The following is a 15,131-nucleotide window of genomic DNA, read 5'->3' as shown; positions in this document are numbered from 1 at the left end:
AGGATTACAGGCGTGAGCCACCGAGCCAGGCTACACATAGTATTTTTTTTTTTGCCAGTTGTAGGGCTTGAACTCATGGCCTGAGCACTGTCCTTGAACTTCTTTCAAGGCTAGAGCTCTACCCTTGAGCCACAGCACCACTTACAGCTTTTTTCTATGTATGTGGTGCCGAGGAATTGAACCTGGGTCTTCGTGCATGCTCTCTACCACTAGGCCAAACTCTTGGCCCTGTGCATGGTATTTTTAAAAACTAATGGCTGCTTCACTGATGGTACTAGTTATGCTTACTTTGCTTATCATCTGAGAAACCCTTCATATATGGATAAATTAGAATATCTGAGCAAGAAATTAGCATATTTTCTTAGCACACTTAGAGAAATTTCAGAACTGGGTATGACCTCTTCCCATAATTCTTACCACTTAGGAGGCTGAGGCAGGAGTTGTTAGAGGTCAGCTTGGCCTATATATAGCAAGATCTTGTCTCAGAAGCCTGGTGCCAGAGGCTCATACCTGTGATCCTCCCATTCGGGTGGCTGACATCTGAGAATTGTGTTTCAAAGCCAGCCCGAGCAGGAAAGCATGTGAGACTTTCCAATTAACCACTAGAAATCTAGAAGTGGCACTGTGGCTCAAAGTGGAACACTAATTCTGAGCACAAGAAGCTCAGGAACAGTATCCAGGCCCTGAGTTCAAGCCCTAGACTGCCCCCCCCCCCAAAAAAAAAAATCTTGACTCAAAAGAGGAAAAAAGAGCCGGTGTGCAGTGGCTCACACCTGTCATCCTAGCTACTCATGAGAGGCTGAGATCTGAGGATCTCTGTTCAAAGCCAGCCCGGACACAAAAGGACCTTGAGACTCTTATCTCCAATTACCCTCTAGAAAATAGGATGTAGGGCTTGGCTCAAGGGGAGGGTTGTAGCCTTGAACTAAATAGCTCAGGGACAGTGCCCAGGCCTAGTTCAAGGCCCATGACCCACCAAAAGAAAAAAAGAGAGAGAGCAAGAAAAGGAAAGACAGAAAGTTATGAAAGTTCTATTGGCCATTAGTACTTTCAGGTTTGTTTGAATTTGTCTGTGAGTTGAATCTCTCTGTCTCTCTCTCTGTCTCTCTCTGTCTCTCTCTCTCTTCTCTCTCTCTGTCTCTCTCTCTCTGTCTCTCTCTCTCTGTCCTTCTCTCTGTCTCTCTCTCTCTGTCCCTCTCTGTCTCTCTCTGTCTCTCTCTGTCTCTGTCTCTGTCTCTCTCTCTCTCTCTCTGTCTCTCTGTCTCTCTCTCTCTCTCTCTCTCTCTCTCTCTCTCTCTCTCTCTCTCTCTCTCTCTCTCTCTCTCTCTCTCTCTCTGAGAGACTCTCTCTCCTGCGACTCAGGGCCTGGGCACTGTCCTTGGGCATTCTCAGAGCTAGTAGTTGAGCCATAGGTAGCATCACTTCCAGATTTCTAGTGGTTAATTGGAGATAAGAGTCTCTCGGACTTTGGTGCCCAGGTTGGCTATGAACAGAGATCCTCAGATCTCAGCCTCCTGAGTAGACTAGGATTACAGGCATGAGCCACCATGCCTGGCTACTTGCAGCTTTTTCTATGTATGTGGTACCAAGGAATCAAACTTAGGTCTTTGTGCATACAAGCACTCTAGAGGTAAGCACTCTACCACTAGGCCAAATTCCCAGCCATGAATCTCCTTTTTAAAATGTGTTTTTCATTTGTATTTGACAGAAAGTAAAAGCAGAGATTAGGGATATAGAATTAGATGAGTAGATTTGTGGATATTTAAAACTTGTACTTTTTTTTGGTAGAAACTAGAAAGTTACTTTATTTTTTCCCAGTGGATAGCAGAAAATTCTTAAATGACAGCTGTGACTTAATTGCAGTTGTAACTTACAATGTTTAAATACAGTGAATTTATGAACTTATTTTTGGGAAGAATTCTCTGTGTGTGTGTGTGTGTGTGCTCACAGCGTGCGAAATAATATTGAGACTACTAAATTGATTTCATCTGCCACTAGCTGCTGAAAACACTGGGACGGTAAGGGGAAAAATCAACAGAAATCATGGGTGTCCTCGAGGGTATATTCTAGATGTTCAGCGTGATTCTTTCATATGTTTACTTTGAATAGACCTCTAAGAGAGTTTCTTGTACTTTTTTGTTCCTGCATGCTCTGTTGCCCTTATTACTCAGCCTTTGAATCACATGCTGATTAGTTTGGCATTTCTGCCTGGCAGCAAGTTCATCTTACAGGGTTAATATGAAACCTAAGTGTAGGTTTGTAGTTGATTAAAAGGGAAGAATGAGGCACATAGATAAAGAAGAAATCTTTGTGTTCTTTTTTTTTTTTTTTTTTTTTTTTGCCAGCCCTGGGCTTGAGCTCAGGGTCTGAGCCCTGTCCTTGGACTTTCTCAAGGCTAGAGCTCTACCACTTGAACCTCAGCACCACTTCTGGCTTTTTTCTAGGTATGTGGTACCGAGGAATCGAACCCGAATCTTTGTGCATGCTAGGCAAGCACTCAACCATTAGGCCAAACTCCTGGCCCCTGTGTTCTTTTTTTAAAAAAGAATTTGGCAAGTGTCTAGTATAAAGGGGAAAAATTAGAAAAAGTAGAGTAGAAACATTTCCTGCTCCCCACATAGAAAATGGGGCTCACTCAAACAGCTGTCCCTTCTGTAGCCTTTACACTTCCTCAGCTAGGAGAATACACATTACCGTTTTCTGTTTCTTGTTTTTTGTGTGGCAGGATTTTGTTTTTAGCCGAGATTGGCCTGGAACTCACCATCCTCTTGCCTGTACCACCTTTCCTGGATTGTATTTAGTTTGAATGAGATCCAGACAAGCCCGGGTCTTTGGGAACTACTTTTTTCAAACAGTGGAGAATTGCTCGAAAACTTCACTTGATGCTTTGAATTACTTAATTTCTATTTAAAATTATGTTTACATAAATAATATATATGATTGGGTTTATTATAGGGCTCCATAGTGTATCAGCATATCTGTGTTTTAATCATAATGTATTTCTTGCATTATTCATTGATTTAGAAGAACTCTAGGATGTTAAAATCCTTAGAATTAATTCTTTAAAAAATTAATATTTTAAGAGCCTGCATTGTAATCTGGCTCACACCTACAGTTCTAGCTAAGATCTGAGAATCAGAAAAAAAAACCAGAAAAAAAAAAAACAAAAAAAAAAACCATAAAAACAGAACTGGAAGAGTGGTATGTGCTAGCCTTGTGAAGCTGAGAGTTCAAGCCTAGTACAAAGAAACAAAACAAAACAGCAAAAAAAAAAGGAGTTCTAAACGGTTGCTCACGCCTGTAATCCTAGCTACTCTGGAGGCTGAGATCTGAAGATCAAGGTTCAAAGCCAGCCCCAGGCATAAAAGGACCTGAGACTCTTATCTCCAGTTAACCTCTAAAAAAGGGAACTAGGGCTTGACTCAAGGGTAGGATGATAGCCATGGACTGAAGAGCCCAGCGACAACACCCAGGCCCAGGTATAGGGCAGTAGCCATGAGCTGTAGAACTCAGGGGCAGCATTCAGGCCGAGTTCAAGCCCGAGGACCCCCCCCACACAAATAAATAAATAGATAAAAAATAAAAAGAGTTCTAATAGTGGATATTTTGTGTGTTAACATAAGTAACATTTTTATTAAAACATACTGTTACATGCGAGGTGGCTATTAGCGGGATTGCATTAGACAGTATACAGACAGGCATCTCCTAGCTGAGGAGACATTTAAACAAACAAGCTGTATATGGTGTTACATATCTGGAACCCCAGCTATTGGGAAGGTGTAAGTAGAAGGATTATGGTCTGAGGTCAGCCTTAGGTTAAAAAAAACAGGTACTGATGGTGTAGCTCTAGTAGTAGTGCTCAAACCAAACTATTGCCTAAAACAAAACCAGGAATTTTATGCTGCGTATTGGTGACTCCTATAACTGTAGCTACTTATGAAGATGAAATCTGGCGATCATGGTGTGAAGATAGCTGGGGCAGGAAAGTCTGTGAGACTCTTATCTCCAGTTAACCATCAAAAATCTGGAAGTGGGCCTGTGACACCAGAGGTACAACACTAGCTTTGAGCACAAAAGGAACAGCACCGAGGCCCTGAATTCACACACATATACAAAATAAAATTGTGTGGAATGGTAATTTTTTAAATTTTCACAGCTTTTTTTTGGGGGGGGGGGGTTAGTCTCATGGGGTCTGGGCTCTGTCCCTGAGTTCTTCAGCTCAAGGTGAGCGCTCTACCACTTAAGCTATAGTAGTTTTCTGGTGGTTAATTGGAGATAAGAGTTTCTGGGACTTTTGTGCCCAGGCTGGCTTTGAACTTCCATCCTCAGATTTCAGCCTCTTGAGTAGCTAGGATTACAGGCGTGAGCCACCAGCGTCAGGAAATTTTCTTAGCTTTTTAATGTTTAAGCTAAAGGAAGATGTTGAATGCACCTATCTCCTTCTACATTGTTTCCTGTATTATGCTATATTACATGAAGCAGGTGAATAAAATGCATCCTCTCTCAGGTAGTGCAATTAGAAAAGGGAAGTGTAAAGGCTTTTTAAAATAAAATTGGACAAGTAACCCATCTTTTCTCTTTCCCTCCCTCCCTTCCTCCCTTCCTCCTTCCCTCCTGTCATTTAACACAGTACTACATGAAAATAGTGCCTCTTGATCTGTGTTACCCTTATCCACCTTTAACCTATCCCTTCTTTTACATTTCTTTTTTTTTTTTTTTTGCCAGTCCTGGGCTTGAGCTCAGGGCCTGAGCACTGTCCTTGGACTTTCTTAAGGATAGAGCTCTACCACTTGAGCCTCAGCACCACTTCTGGCTTTTTCTGTGTATGTGGTACCAAGGAATCGAACCCTGGTCTTCATGCATGCTAGGCAAGCACTCTACCACTAGGCCAAACTCCTGGCCCTTCTTTTACATTTCTTAATAAGTAATCTTTTCTTTTTCTTTTTTTTTGGTTGTTGTTGGGGCTTGGACTCTGGACCTAAGTGTTGTCCCTGAGTTCTTCAGCTCTAGACTGCCATCCTAATGCTTTAAGCCTCAGCGCTGCCACTTCGAGAGTTCTGGTGGTTACGCGGAGATAAGAGTCTCATGCCTAGGCTGGCTTTGAACTTCGATCCTCAGCTCTCAGCTTCCTGAGTAGCGAGGATTACAGGCGTGAACCACCACGCTGGGCAGTAATCATTTCTTAAAAGTAAGGTACTGGGGGGCTGGGAGTTTGGCCTAGTGGTTAAAGTGCTTGCCCAGCATGCATGAAGACCCAGGTTCGATTCCTCGGTACCACATACATAGAAAAAAGCTGGAAGTGGTGCTGAGGTTCAAGTGGTAGAGCTCTAGCCTTGAGAAAGTCCAAGGACAGTGCTCAGGCCCTGAGCTCAAGCCCAGGACTGGCAAAAAAAAAAAAAAATAAGGTACTGGTTCTGAGACTGTCAGTGTTGCCGTGGTGCTTAATTATGTTCAGATTAATTGGCTAATTTTGTACTTCAGATATTTATTTTTATAACAATGTAATGGATCTGTTTGGAAAAATTGGCTCACCAAGTTAGGCCCATCTTCTAGATGTTAATGCATTTCATTATGGAATATTAAAACTAATCATTAGTAAGCATTGCCATTAATTTCATCAGAAAGTTATAAATATTGGTAAAACATTCAGCTTACATTTCAAATATAAGTTTACTAAAATTCAAGTTTTTAATTTAAAGCTTGCATTCTCCCTCCACCCCACCCCCATTCCCCGAGACTGTGCTAAGGGTCTGAGCACTGTCCTTGGGCTTTCTCAAGGTTAGAGCTCTATCACTTGAGCTGAGCCACAGTATCACTTCCAGCTTTTTCTGTGTATGTAGTACACAGGAATCGAACCCAGGGCTTTGTACATGCTAGGCAAGCACTCTACCACTAGAACTAACTCTGGCACCAAACTTGGATTCTTTGTTGGTCATACATACCATCAATTATTCCTGAAATTAAAGGCTTCCATGTCTCTTTGTGTAGAAGGTATCTGCCAAATACCCAAACTGTAATAGTTGTCATTTATTTTTTAGATTAAAATACTTTTGGAATCAGGAATGTGGCGTGGTGGTAGAGTGCTTGCCTAGCATGCATGAAGAAGCCCTGGGTTTGATTTCTTGGTACCACATACATAGAAAAAGCTGGTGCTGTGACTCAAGTGGCAAAGTGATAGCCTTGAGCAAAAAGTGTCTAAGGATAGTGCCCAGGCCCTGAGTTCAAGCTCCAAGACTAGCAAGAAAAACCAAACAAAAATAAAACCCTAAGAAACTAACAAAAAACCCATAAAATTTTAAAAGTGGTTAGAGGCTAGGTGCCAGTGGCTCAAGCCTGTAATCCTAGCCATTCAGGAGGCTGAGATTTGAGGATTGCAGTTCAGAGCCAGCCTGGGTATGGAAGTCTGTGAGATGCTTATTTTCAATTAAACTCCAGAAAACTAGAAGTGGCACTGTGGCTCAAAATGCTACCCTGAGTTGAAGAGCTCCCAGACAGAGCTCAGGCCTGGAGTTAAAGCCCCACAACTGACAAAGACAGCAGCTAGTTTATAGCTCAGCTTGCAAAAATGCTTTTTCTGAGGCTTTCACTTTGCTGTGCAGAAGTCATTTATAAAGAATATTTTAAAATGTTCTTATTATTAACTATTATATAGAGAAATTACCATTTCACAAAGGTAATGTATACATTTCCTTTTAGACAGTGTCACCTCTTCCTTTAGAATATTTTGGAAATGTGCACTTCATTGATTTAGCCTATAATTCCATCACTTAGGAGGTGGGGATGGAAGAATTTGAGACTAGCCTACTTAGCAAGACCCTGTCTTAAAAAGAAAAAGAAGGAGTTGAGATTTAAAATTGGCTGAGTAACTCAGTGGTAGAGTACTTGCCTCATGTGTACAAGATCCTGGTGTCGTTCCTCAGATCTACAAAAAGAAAAGAAAAGGTTCAGTTTTAATAAAAATACTAGTTTTTACTACTTTGTTATGAGTGGAGATTTTCTTTTTTACAAGACAGAGTCTTGGGTTGAGCCCAGGCTAGCTTCTAAGGCAGTCAGCCTGTAGGAGGGACTGTTAAAGTCAGTTCACTGTACTGGTAATTTATAATAAAGTTGGAGTAAACATTTTATTTCTAATTAGTACTATTAATTACATTTGTTATTGGAGAAATCTGAGTCATCCCAAAGTACTTTGTGAAGTTGTACAGCTTCTTTCTGGGCAGCACTGGTTGAGCCTGTTTGTTTCTATCTGGCTTTCTTTCTTTTGCAGTGATCTTAATCACAGCACGCAATTTGTACAAGGGCTAGCGCTTTGTACCCTCGGCTGCATGGGCTCCTCAGAGATGTGCAGAGATCTTGCAGGAGAGGTAGAGAAGCTCCTGAAAACTTCCAACTCTTACTTAAGAAAAAAGGTAACTTGTAATGAACCAAATGTCATTGTTTGGATTAGAGAGTATTATGGAGATAAGTGGACAGATTTCTTATTTTTGAAAGCTTAGATGGTATTTTTCTTTTCTTTTTCCTTTTCTTTTTTTTTTTTTTTTTTTTTTGGCCAGTCCTGGGCCTTGCACACAGGGCCTGAGCACTGTCCTTAGGATATCTCAAGGCTAGAGCTCTACTACTTGAGCCACAGCACCACTTGTAGCTTTTTCTATGTATGTGGTACTGAGGAGTCTAACCCAGGTCTCTGTGTATGCTAGGCAAGCACTCTAACACTAGGCCAGACTCCTGGTGCGGTATTTTATTTTTCTTTGTGAAATAAATGTATTTTAAATGCTTATATATGAATCTTAACTGATCTGTTTTCAAGGAGGTAACTTATAAACAAACAGATATACTAGATATCCTAGGTCGGTACATGTAATTACTTTCTAAATTATCTAATTCTAAACAGTATTAAAAGAAAATAATGAACATCTTTATGATTAACTTTTATGCTAATAATTAGTGCTTATGTCTGTAGTAATGCCATTGGAACTTAGAAAATTATGAGCTTGATGGTATTTACTGAATCTATTAATAGTGTAAGAAGGTCATTAAAAAAGCCAAGCCATTTCCTAGAATGATAGCTGATGATAGCTGTGCAAAAAATTAAATTCTTAATTTGTAAACCAGTACTTTTTTTTGGAAGACTGCAGGATCTATTCCTGTTTAGAAGGCACATTATATTGAATAAAACATTCTTTCAGATTAGTCCTTTTACCTTCATATAATAACATGTGAGGAGTTAGGAGAAATCTATTAGTCTCTCTAAGCTTTCATGGCATTTGATTCAAATGGTTACTTTGATGGGGAACCAAAAATCAATTTCAAAGACACCTTTCTTTCTGGTAAATAAGTTAGACTACTTACTGGATATTAGTTAAGTATATTTCAGTTCCTTTCCTTCCTCATTGTCCTCTTCCCCCCAAATGATTTCCTTGGGGTGAAAAGTCATTTGGCGACAGGATCTTACTAAAAAATGTCCTATCACACTTATAGCATCTGCAGTTTATATTTTTAGGTTGAATGATGTCTTAATATCTTCTGATACTCTTACTCAGGGATGATTATTAAAGACGGAAGTCCCCTAATTTTACTTCACTGTAACTCCACATAATTTCTGTTTGGACTTGTGTGATAATTTATATTAACCAGGTTCTAATCTAGAAAAATTTTGCCCATTTGTTAACAGAGGAACAGGTAAGTTAGAAGTGCTCATTAATATGGCAGCCTAAACTGGAACGTCCCAATACATTCATAAAGAACAAAATTTCTATCTAACTTCTTTATTTTCCTAGTATATGAATTAGTTGATTAATTTTTTTGTTGTTGTAATTTTTTTTTTTTTTTGCCAGTCCTGGGGCGTGAGCTCAGGCCCTGAGCACTGTCCTTGGACTTTCTACCACTGAGCCTCAGCACCACTTCCGGCTTTTTTCTATATATATGGTACCGAGGAATTGAACCCGGGTTTCATGCATGCTAGGCAAGCACTCTACCACTAGGCCAAACTCCTGGCCCCATGTTGTTGTAATTTTTTAAAAAAGATTGATTGTTCTGGGTAGAGTGCTAGCCTACCATGCATGAAGCCCTGCGGTTGAGTCCTTGGTACCACATACTCAGAAAAAGCCAGAAGTGGTTTTGTGGCTCAAGTGGCAGAGCACTGGCCTTGAGCAAAAAGTGTTCAAAGACAGTGCTCAGCCTCTGAGTTCAAGCCCCAGGACTGGTACCCCCCCCCCAAAAAAAAAGATTGGTTGTTCTGTCCTTCACTTATTTAAAATAATTTTTATCCCCCCCTTTTTTTTAATAGGCAGCACTGTGTGCTGTTCATGTCATCAGGAAGGTTCCTGAACTTATGGAGATGTTTCTTCCAGCAACAAAAAATTTATTGAATGAGAAGAACCATGGTAATGTGTTTGGATGGACTCACAAAGTACTGAGGGAGAAAGGGAAAGAGAAAAGGCTTAAGGCTGTGTCAGCCCTGTGTGCTTAGATTTCCAGGAAGGTCTACCTGCCAAATGTATTTTCTACTCAGATATCCCCTAGTTTATAATCATTGCTTTACTACTGAGGTAAAGCTACCTTGCAATTCTGGTTCTCTCTTAATCATATTCTGTATGATGTGTAAGTATCCTACCCTTGATTTGTTATTCCTATGAATTCTTTTATTTCTTGGCTATTTTATAGTAAAATTTTTCTTCATTGTTACATCCTAAGAAGAGTATAAGATAAGTGGGCCCCCGTTGCTCATGCCTATAATACTAGCTATTTAAGAAGCTGAGATCTGAGGATCAGTTCAAAGCCAGCCCAGGCAGGAAAGTCCATGAGACCCTAATTAACCAGACAGCCTGAAGTGGTGCTGTGATTCAAGGTGGTAGAGTGCTAACCTTGAGCAAAAAGAGCTCAGGGACAGATCCCAGGCCTAAGCCACACAATTTAAAAAAAAAAAAAAGTGTAAGATTAAAGAAGCTGGGCACTGGTGGCTCATGCCTGTAATCCTAGCTACTCAGGAAGCTCAGATTTTAGGATTGCCGTTCAGAGAAGCCCAGACAGGAAAGGTGATAAAACTCTTTATCTTCAATTAACTACTAGAAAAACTAAGTGGGGCTGTGGTTCAAACTGCTAGCCTTGAGTAAAAAGAGCTCAGGGACAGTTCCCAGGCCCAGAGTTTAAGCCCCATGACTGGGAGGGAAAAAAAAAATCTTCAGCTTAAGGCTGTTGCTCTACCTCTGGGCCTGGACGTTGTCCCTGAGGTCTTCTGCTCAAGTCTACCGCTCTATCTTTGAACCACAGCATGACTTCTGGTTTTCTAGTGGTTAATTGGAGATAATAGTCACACAGACTTTAGTGCCTGGGCTGGCTTTGAACCATGATCTTCAGATTTCAGCCTCCTGAAGTAGCTAGGATTACAGGTGAGAGCCACCGCACTTGGCTAAAAGAATATTTTGAGTTATTTGTAACAGGAATTTATAATGGGTACTCAGTTATCTTTATATAATACTTCTGAGGAATTAAGTGGAATGTGACTGTTCCTTCCTCAAACTGCTTATTGTTTTCTTGAAGTCAGTGAAATCAGTTCTAAGTGAAGAAAATTTACTTATCTTAGATACTAAGAGAAAAAAAGTTATTATATATTTAATTTGATTCAGATGCAGTTATAGAATGTTCAAAGTATACTTGTTGAATAAAGGAATGTTTATTTAGGTCACTATTTCATTATTTAATGAAAAGTATTGTGATATTCTCTTTACTGACTTTGGAACAAGCAACTAGTCTTTATAATTATCTTGGAATTTTGGTACATTGTATCTGGAAATTTAAAATCCTATTAAGGTTTTTTTCTAATTATGTGAAGAATGAGCTAATGGCTTATATGTTAGGTATTCAGCAGAAGAAATTTAGCTTATATTGATTGTAAGCAAGTTGTCCTGTATATTATCATTGTTAAAGAAAGTATTTTGGTCACAGAATTGTTCAGAAACCTCTACTTTGGCTGATTTGACTAGTGTTAAGTCAGCAGGCTTCTATTAAGTACCTTCTTTGTATTCTCCCATAATACTTAGATGCTTTGGCGGATTAAAAAGCAAAAGTAGCAGCTATCCTTTTGGAATTGACCTTCAGGAACTCAAAGCCCTGTTCTCTGGAACTCAATAGTAGAACCTTGTTTTTAGTTTACATGTATCTTTTCTTTCAGGTGTCCTTCATACATCTGTAGTTCTCCTCACAGAAATGTGTGAGCGGAGCCCAGATATGCTTGCACATTTTAGAAAGGTAGGTCCTGTTTTGGTGTGCCTAAGCCTTTATTCAGAAATGATTTTCCTGAAAAGTACATGCTATTCTCACTTTTGATTTTCTTTTGAAAGCACGCTATAGAGCTGAATAAAGGATTTAACTAGCCCTGCTGTGTGGTAGGCTGGAAGCCAGATTTAGGCATCTAAGTGTTGGCACTAGTAGTGTTTTCCCTTTCAGAATAGAAGTCTTCTCTCATTATTGGCAGACAAACCAATCTCTCCAGTATTTTATCTGCTGTTTATACATTGAGTCAGGAAGTATAACCTGGGGTCAGTGACAAATAAAAAAAATGTATTTTCTTTCTCTCATTGTGGGACTTGAACCCTGGGCCTGGGTGTTGTCCCTGAGCTCTCTAACTCAAGGCTACTGACCTACTCCTTGAGCCTCAGTGCCACTTCTGGTTTTCTGGTGTTTAATTAGAGATAGAAGTCTCATGGACTTTAGTGCCTTGGCTGGTTTTGAACCTTGATCCTCAGATCTGAGCCACCTGAGTAGCTAAGATTACAGGCGTAAGCTACTGTACCTGGCTCTTTTTCTTTTTTTTTTTTTGCCAGTCCTTGGCTTGAGCTCAGGGCCTGAGCACTGTCCTTGGACTTTCAAGGCTAGAGCTCTACCACTTGAGCCTCAGTACCACTTCTGGCATTTTTTTCTATGTATGTGGTACCAAGGAATCAAACTCGGGTCTTCGTGCGTGCTAGGCCAAACTCCCAGCATCCCCCCCCCCCTTTACCCCTTCATTCAATATATATATATATGTATATATATATTTTTTTTTTTTTTTTTTTTTTTTTTGTGGGTCATAGGACTTGAATTCTGGGCCTGGATGCTGTCCCTGTGCTTTTCAGCTCAAGGCTATTTGAGCCAGAGCTCTAATTCTCCTTTTCTAGTGATTAATTGGCGGTAAGAGTCTGACAGTCTTTAGTGCCTTGGCTGGCTTTGAACCACGATCCTCAGATCTTAGCCTTCAGAGTAGCTAGGATTATAGGCTTGAGTCATTGTGCCCAGCTTGAAATTTGATTTTTATTACTTTATTGGTCACTGGAGGCCATTGCCATTGATGACTTCTCTGATGAAAAAGCTAGCTTTAAAATTGTTTTTTAGTTTAGTTTAGTTTAGTTTAGTTTAGTTTATTTTGTGGTGTTAGGGTTGAATTTACAGCCTCATGCTTTCCTTTTCTTTCCTTTTCGGTTTTTGGTTGATTGTGGGGCATGAACTCAGGGCCTGGGGACTGATCCTGAGCCTCTTTGCTCAAGATTCACACCCTACCATTTGCACCACTTCCAGTTCTTGGGTGGTTAATTGGAGATAAGAGTTTCCTGGGTTATCTGCTATGGCTGGCTTTGTATTGAGATCCTCAGATCTCAGCCTCCAGCGTAGCTGAGATTACTAGTATGAACTACCAAATGCCAGGCTCTTTTTGTTTTGATTGTGGGGCTTGAGGTTCAGGGCCTGGGAATTGTCTGTAAGCTCCTTTGCTTAAGGCTAGCACTCTACAGCCTTGAGCCATAGCTCCACTTCCAGTTTTCTGGTGGTTAATTGGAGATAAGAAGCTCAACACATTTTCCTACCAGAGCTGACTTTGAACTGTGAGCCTCAGATTTCAGCCTCCTGAGTAGTTAGGATTATAGGCGTGAGCCACCAGAGATTCGCCTCTTCACATCTTTTAAAGCATTTTAAAGTGAACATTTTTCTCCATATTTTTTAGAGGCAGCAGAAGGAACACCCAGTTTTTTGGAAGTTATGCGTTTAATTCCTTTCCTACTGCTGATGACTCCATAAGTCAGGCTCATTTTGTAGTTTTGATCTAACAGGAATTCTGTCTTTCTTTCTTTTGCTTTCATTCTTTTTTTTTTTCTTTTGGCTTTTACTCCCCTTAGATGTTCATGTCTTGATTAAATTATTGTATAATAGTATGAGACCCGTATCTGTCCCTAATGCTTGCTTTGTATGTTTTGTTCCTGTTGTCTGTTTGGAATCCTGCTGTATGTTAGAATGAAAAGGTAAGAATTAACCCTCTTTTAGATGGTGCATGCTGGCATTAGGTCTTTAGTAGCTTTTGTGTATCCATCCACAAGTGTGGCTTTTAAACTATACTAATGCTGAAGCTGTGCTTAATACTGTGAGTTATTTGTTCTAGCATATTTGGCTAACTCCCTAGTCCAGTTTTTGTCTTGTCACTTAAAACTCCTGACTCCAAAAACAGCCTTGGATTTCAGTTGCAGCCTTCCCACAGTTGTAAGCCCCCTCCTCTGCCTTTCCCTGATCTTCATTTGAGAAACAGCAGTTTCCCAGTGGCTTTGGTGATTGCGATTCACCTGTCTGGAGAGCTGACACAAAACACTGCTTCTTTTGAAGTAGATATTTTAGTCATATGTGGGTAATCTCATACTTTAAAAAGCTCTGTTTGTACTTCTGAGCTTTCAGTTCAGATTTAGAGCTTTTATTTTCCTCTTACTTGGACTTAATCTTGCCTTGACGTTTTAGACTACTAAAAGAATTTAGAGGTAGAGTAGGTGGGCATCAACTGATTTTCATGGCTGCAGCCTTTCCCTTTGTCATCTTACTTCGTTTGTCCTATCATCAGTTTTAGTAATTTGCATTTTGTCTGGAAAATAAAGCTGGGTTCCAAGAATTTGTATGCTGAACACTTAGACATTTGCTTTCTGTCCCAGGGTAATCTTATGTGATGTGCTGGCCTTTTGGCAGTGAATAAAACAATTTCTGAATTTAGTAGCCCAAGGAAAAAAGGACTTCTCCAAGAACTAAACCAGAATTTAAAAAATAATTAGGGTTATGTGTAGTACAAAAAAAGCAGACCATTGGGAAGTATGCAAGGTGAGCTGTCAACCTATAACACAAATTTGCCCACAGTAGACATTTTTTAAGGATTTGTTTAGAATTTACAGATCTCTGGGGCGTAGATATGTTTTTTTCTTGGAGTTGTCCAAATTACATTTTAGTGATGACTTATAAATCACTAAATTCTGAAATGTTATGCCCAAACTTAAATATTTAAGCTCATATTGATTGTGTTCTCTTGCATTTAGATGTGGCCTTAATGTTTTGAATGTTTTGGTTGCATGTCTTGGTATAGCTTGGCTTTCATTTTAATCTTGGTTGCCTTTTAGGCTTAGGAATGGGAAGGAATAGAGTCTAAATATAAGGAGGGAAACCTTAGGTTGTAGCTGAGTTGGGACTATGTAGATAGCCTACAAAAAAGATACTGTGTATTCACTTTGGGTATTTCTTAACTTTATGTCATTAGTGTTGGTTATGTGGTTTCATTAAGTTTTCACATGGGAGACTGAAAAAATTCCTGTTATGGTGAACATTTTGGAGTAGGATTTCAGAATCAAATAGTTAACCAACAAAAAAATGAAATGAATGAAATATTTATAGCATCTATAATTGTGAATTGGCAATAATATTGCTTCTAGTATGTGTTATGACTTAATGGGACTAAGTAGAGAAAGGACAAGGGAATTTCTGACCATAAGGAATGTATAATCACATTGGTAAGATCAGAAAACAGTCCATAAATCAGTATGTATAATTGCTTGTTCATATTAAGTATAACAAAATTATGTCATATGAGTTGAGAATAGGGAAAGGAGTTATTCTTGGCTTTGGTTTCTTAGGGTGAAAGGTATATTTTCTTCTTGCATTTTTCCCATATGGGTAATGATGACTTTGGTATCAATGACCTTTGTTGGAAAAGGGTTTAGCTAGCTGTGAGAGGATATAATTTTTTTCTCTATTTGATTTGTGGTATATTTTAAATATAAATTTATTAAGATTACCAGTTATATTCTGGTAGGATAACCTTTTATATACAAATATTTGGATGGATAAAGACTGAACATTTT

General features: G+C 39.5%; 1 protein-coding gene across 1 annotated transcript in view; it reads left to right on the top strand.

Moving 5' to 3' along the window:
• Positions 1-15,131, top strand: part of Ap1g1 (adaptor related protein complex 1 subunit gamma 1) — a 68,245-nt gene that overhangs the window by 22,901 nt on the left and 30,213 nt on the right. The window contains exons 4-6 of the mRNA XM_090357326.1: positions 7,265-7,406; positions 9,284-9,380; positions 11,168-11,244. Of these exons, the coding sequence (XP_090213452.1) occupies positions 7,265-7,406; positions 9,284-9,380; positions 11,168-11,244 (316 nt within the window). The remainder of the gene's footprint in view (positions 1-7,264; positions 7,407-9,283; positions 9,381-11,167; positions 11,245-15,131) is intronic.

Source organism: Megascapheus bottae, chromosome 24 (assembly GCF_031878675.1).
Source record: "Megascapheus bottae isolate mThoBot1 chromosome 24, mThoBot2.hap1, whole genome shotgun sequence".
NCBI lineage: Eukaryota > Metazoa > Chordata > Mammalia > Rodentia > Geomyidae > Megascapheus > Megascapheus bottae.
Note: the sequence above shows the minus strand (reverse complement) of the source record. Positions and strands in the feature narration are given on the sequence as shown.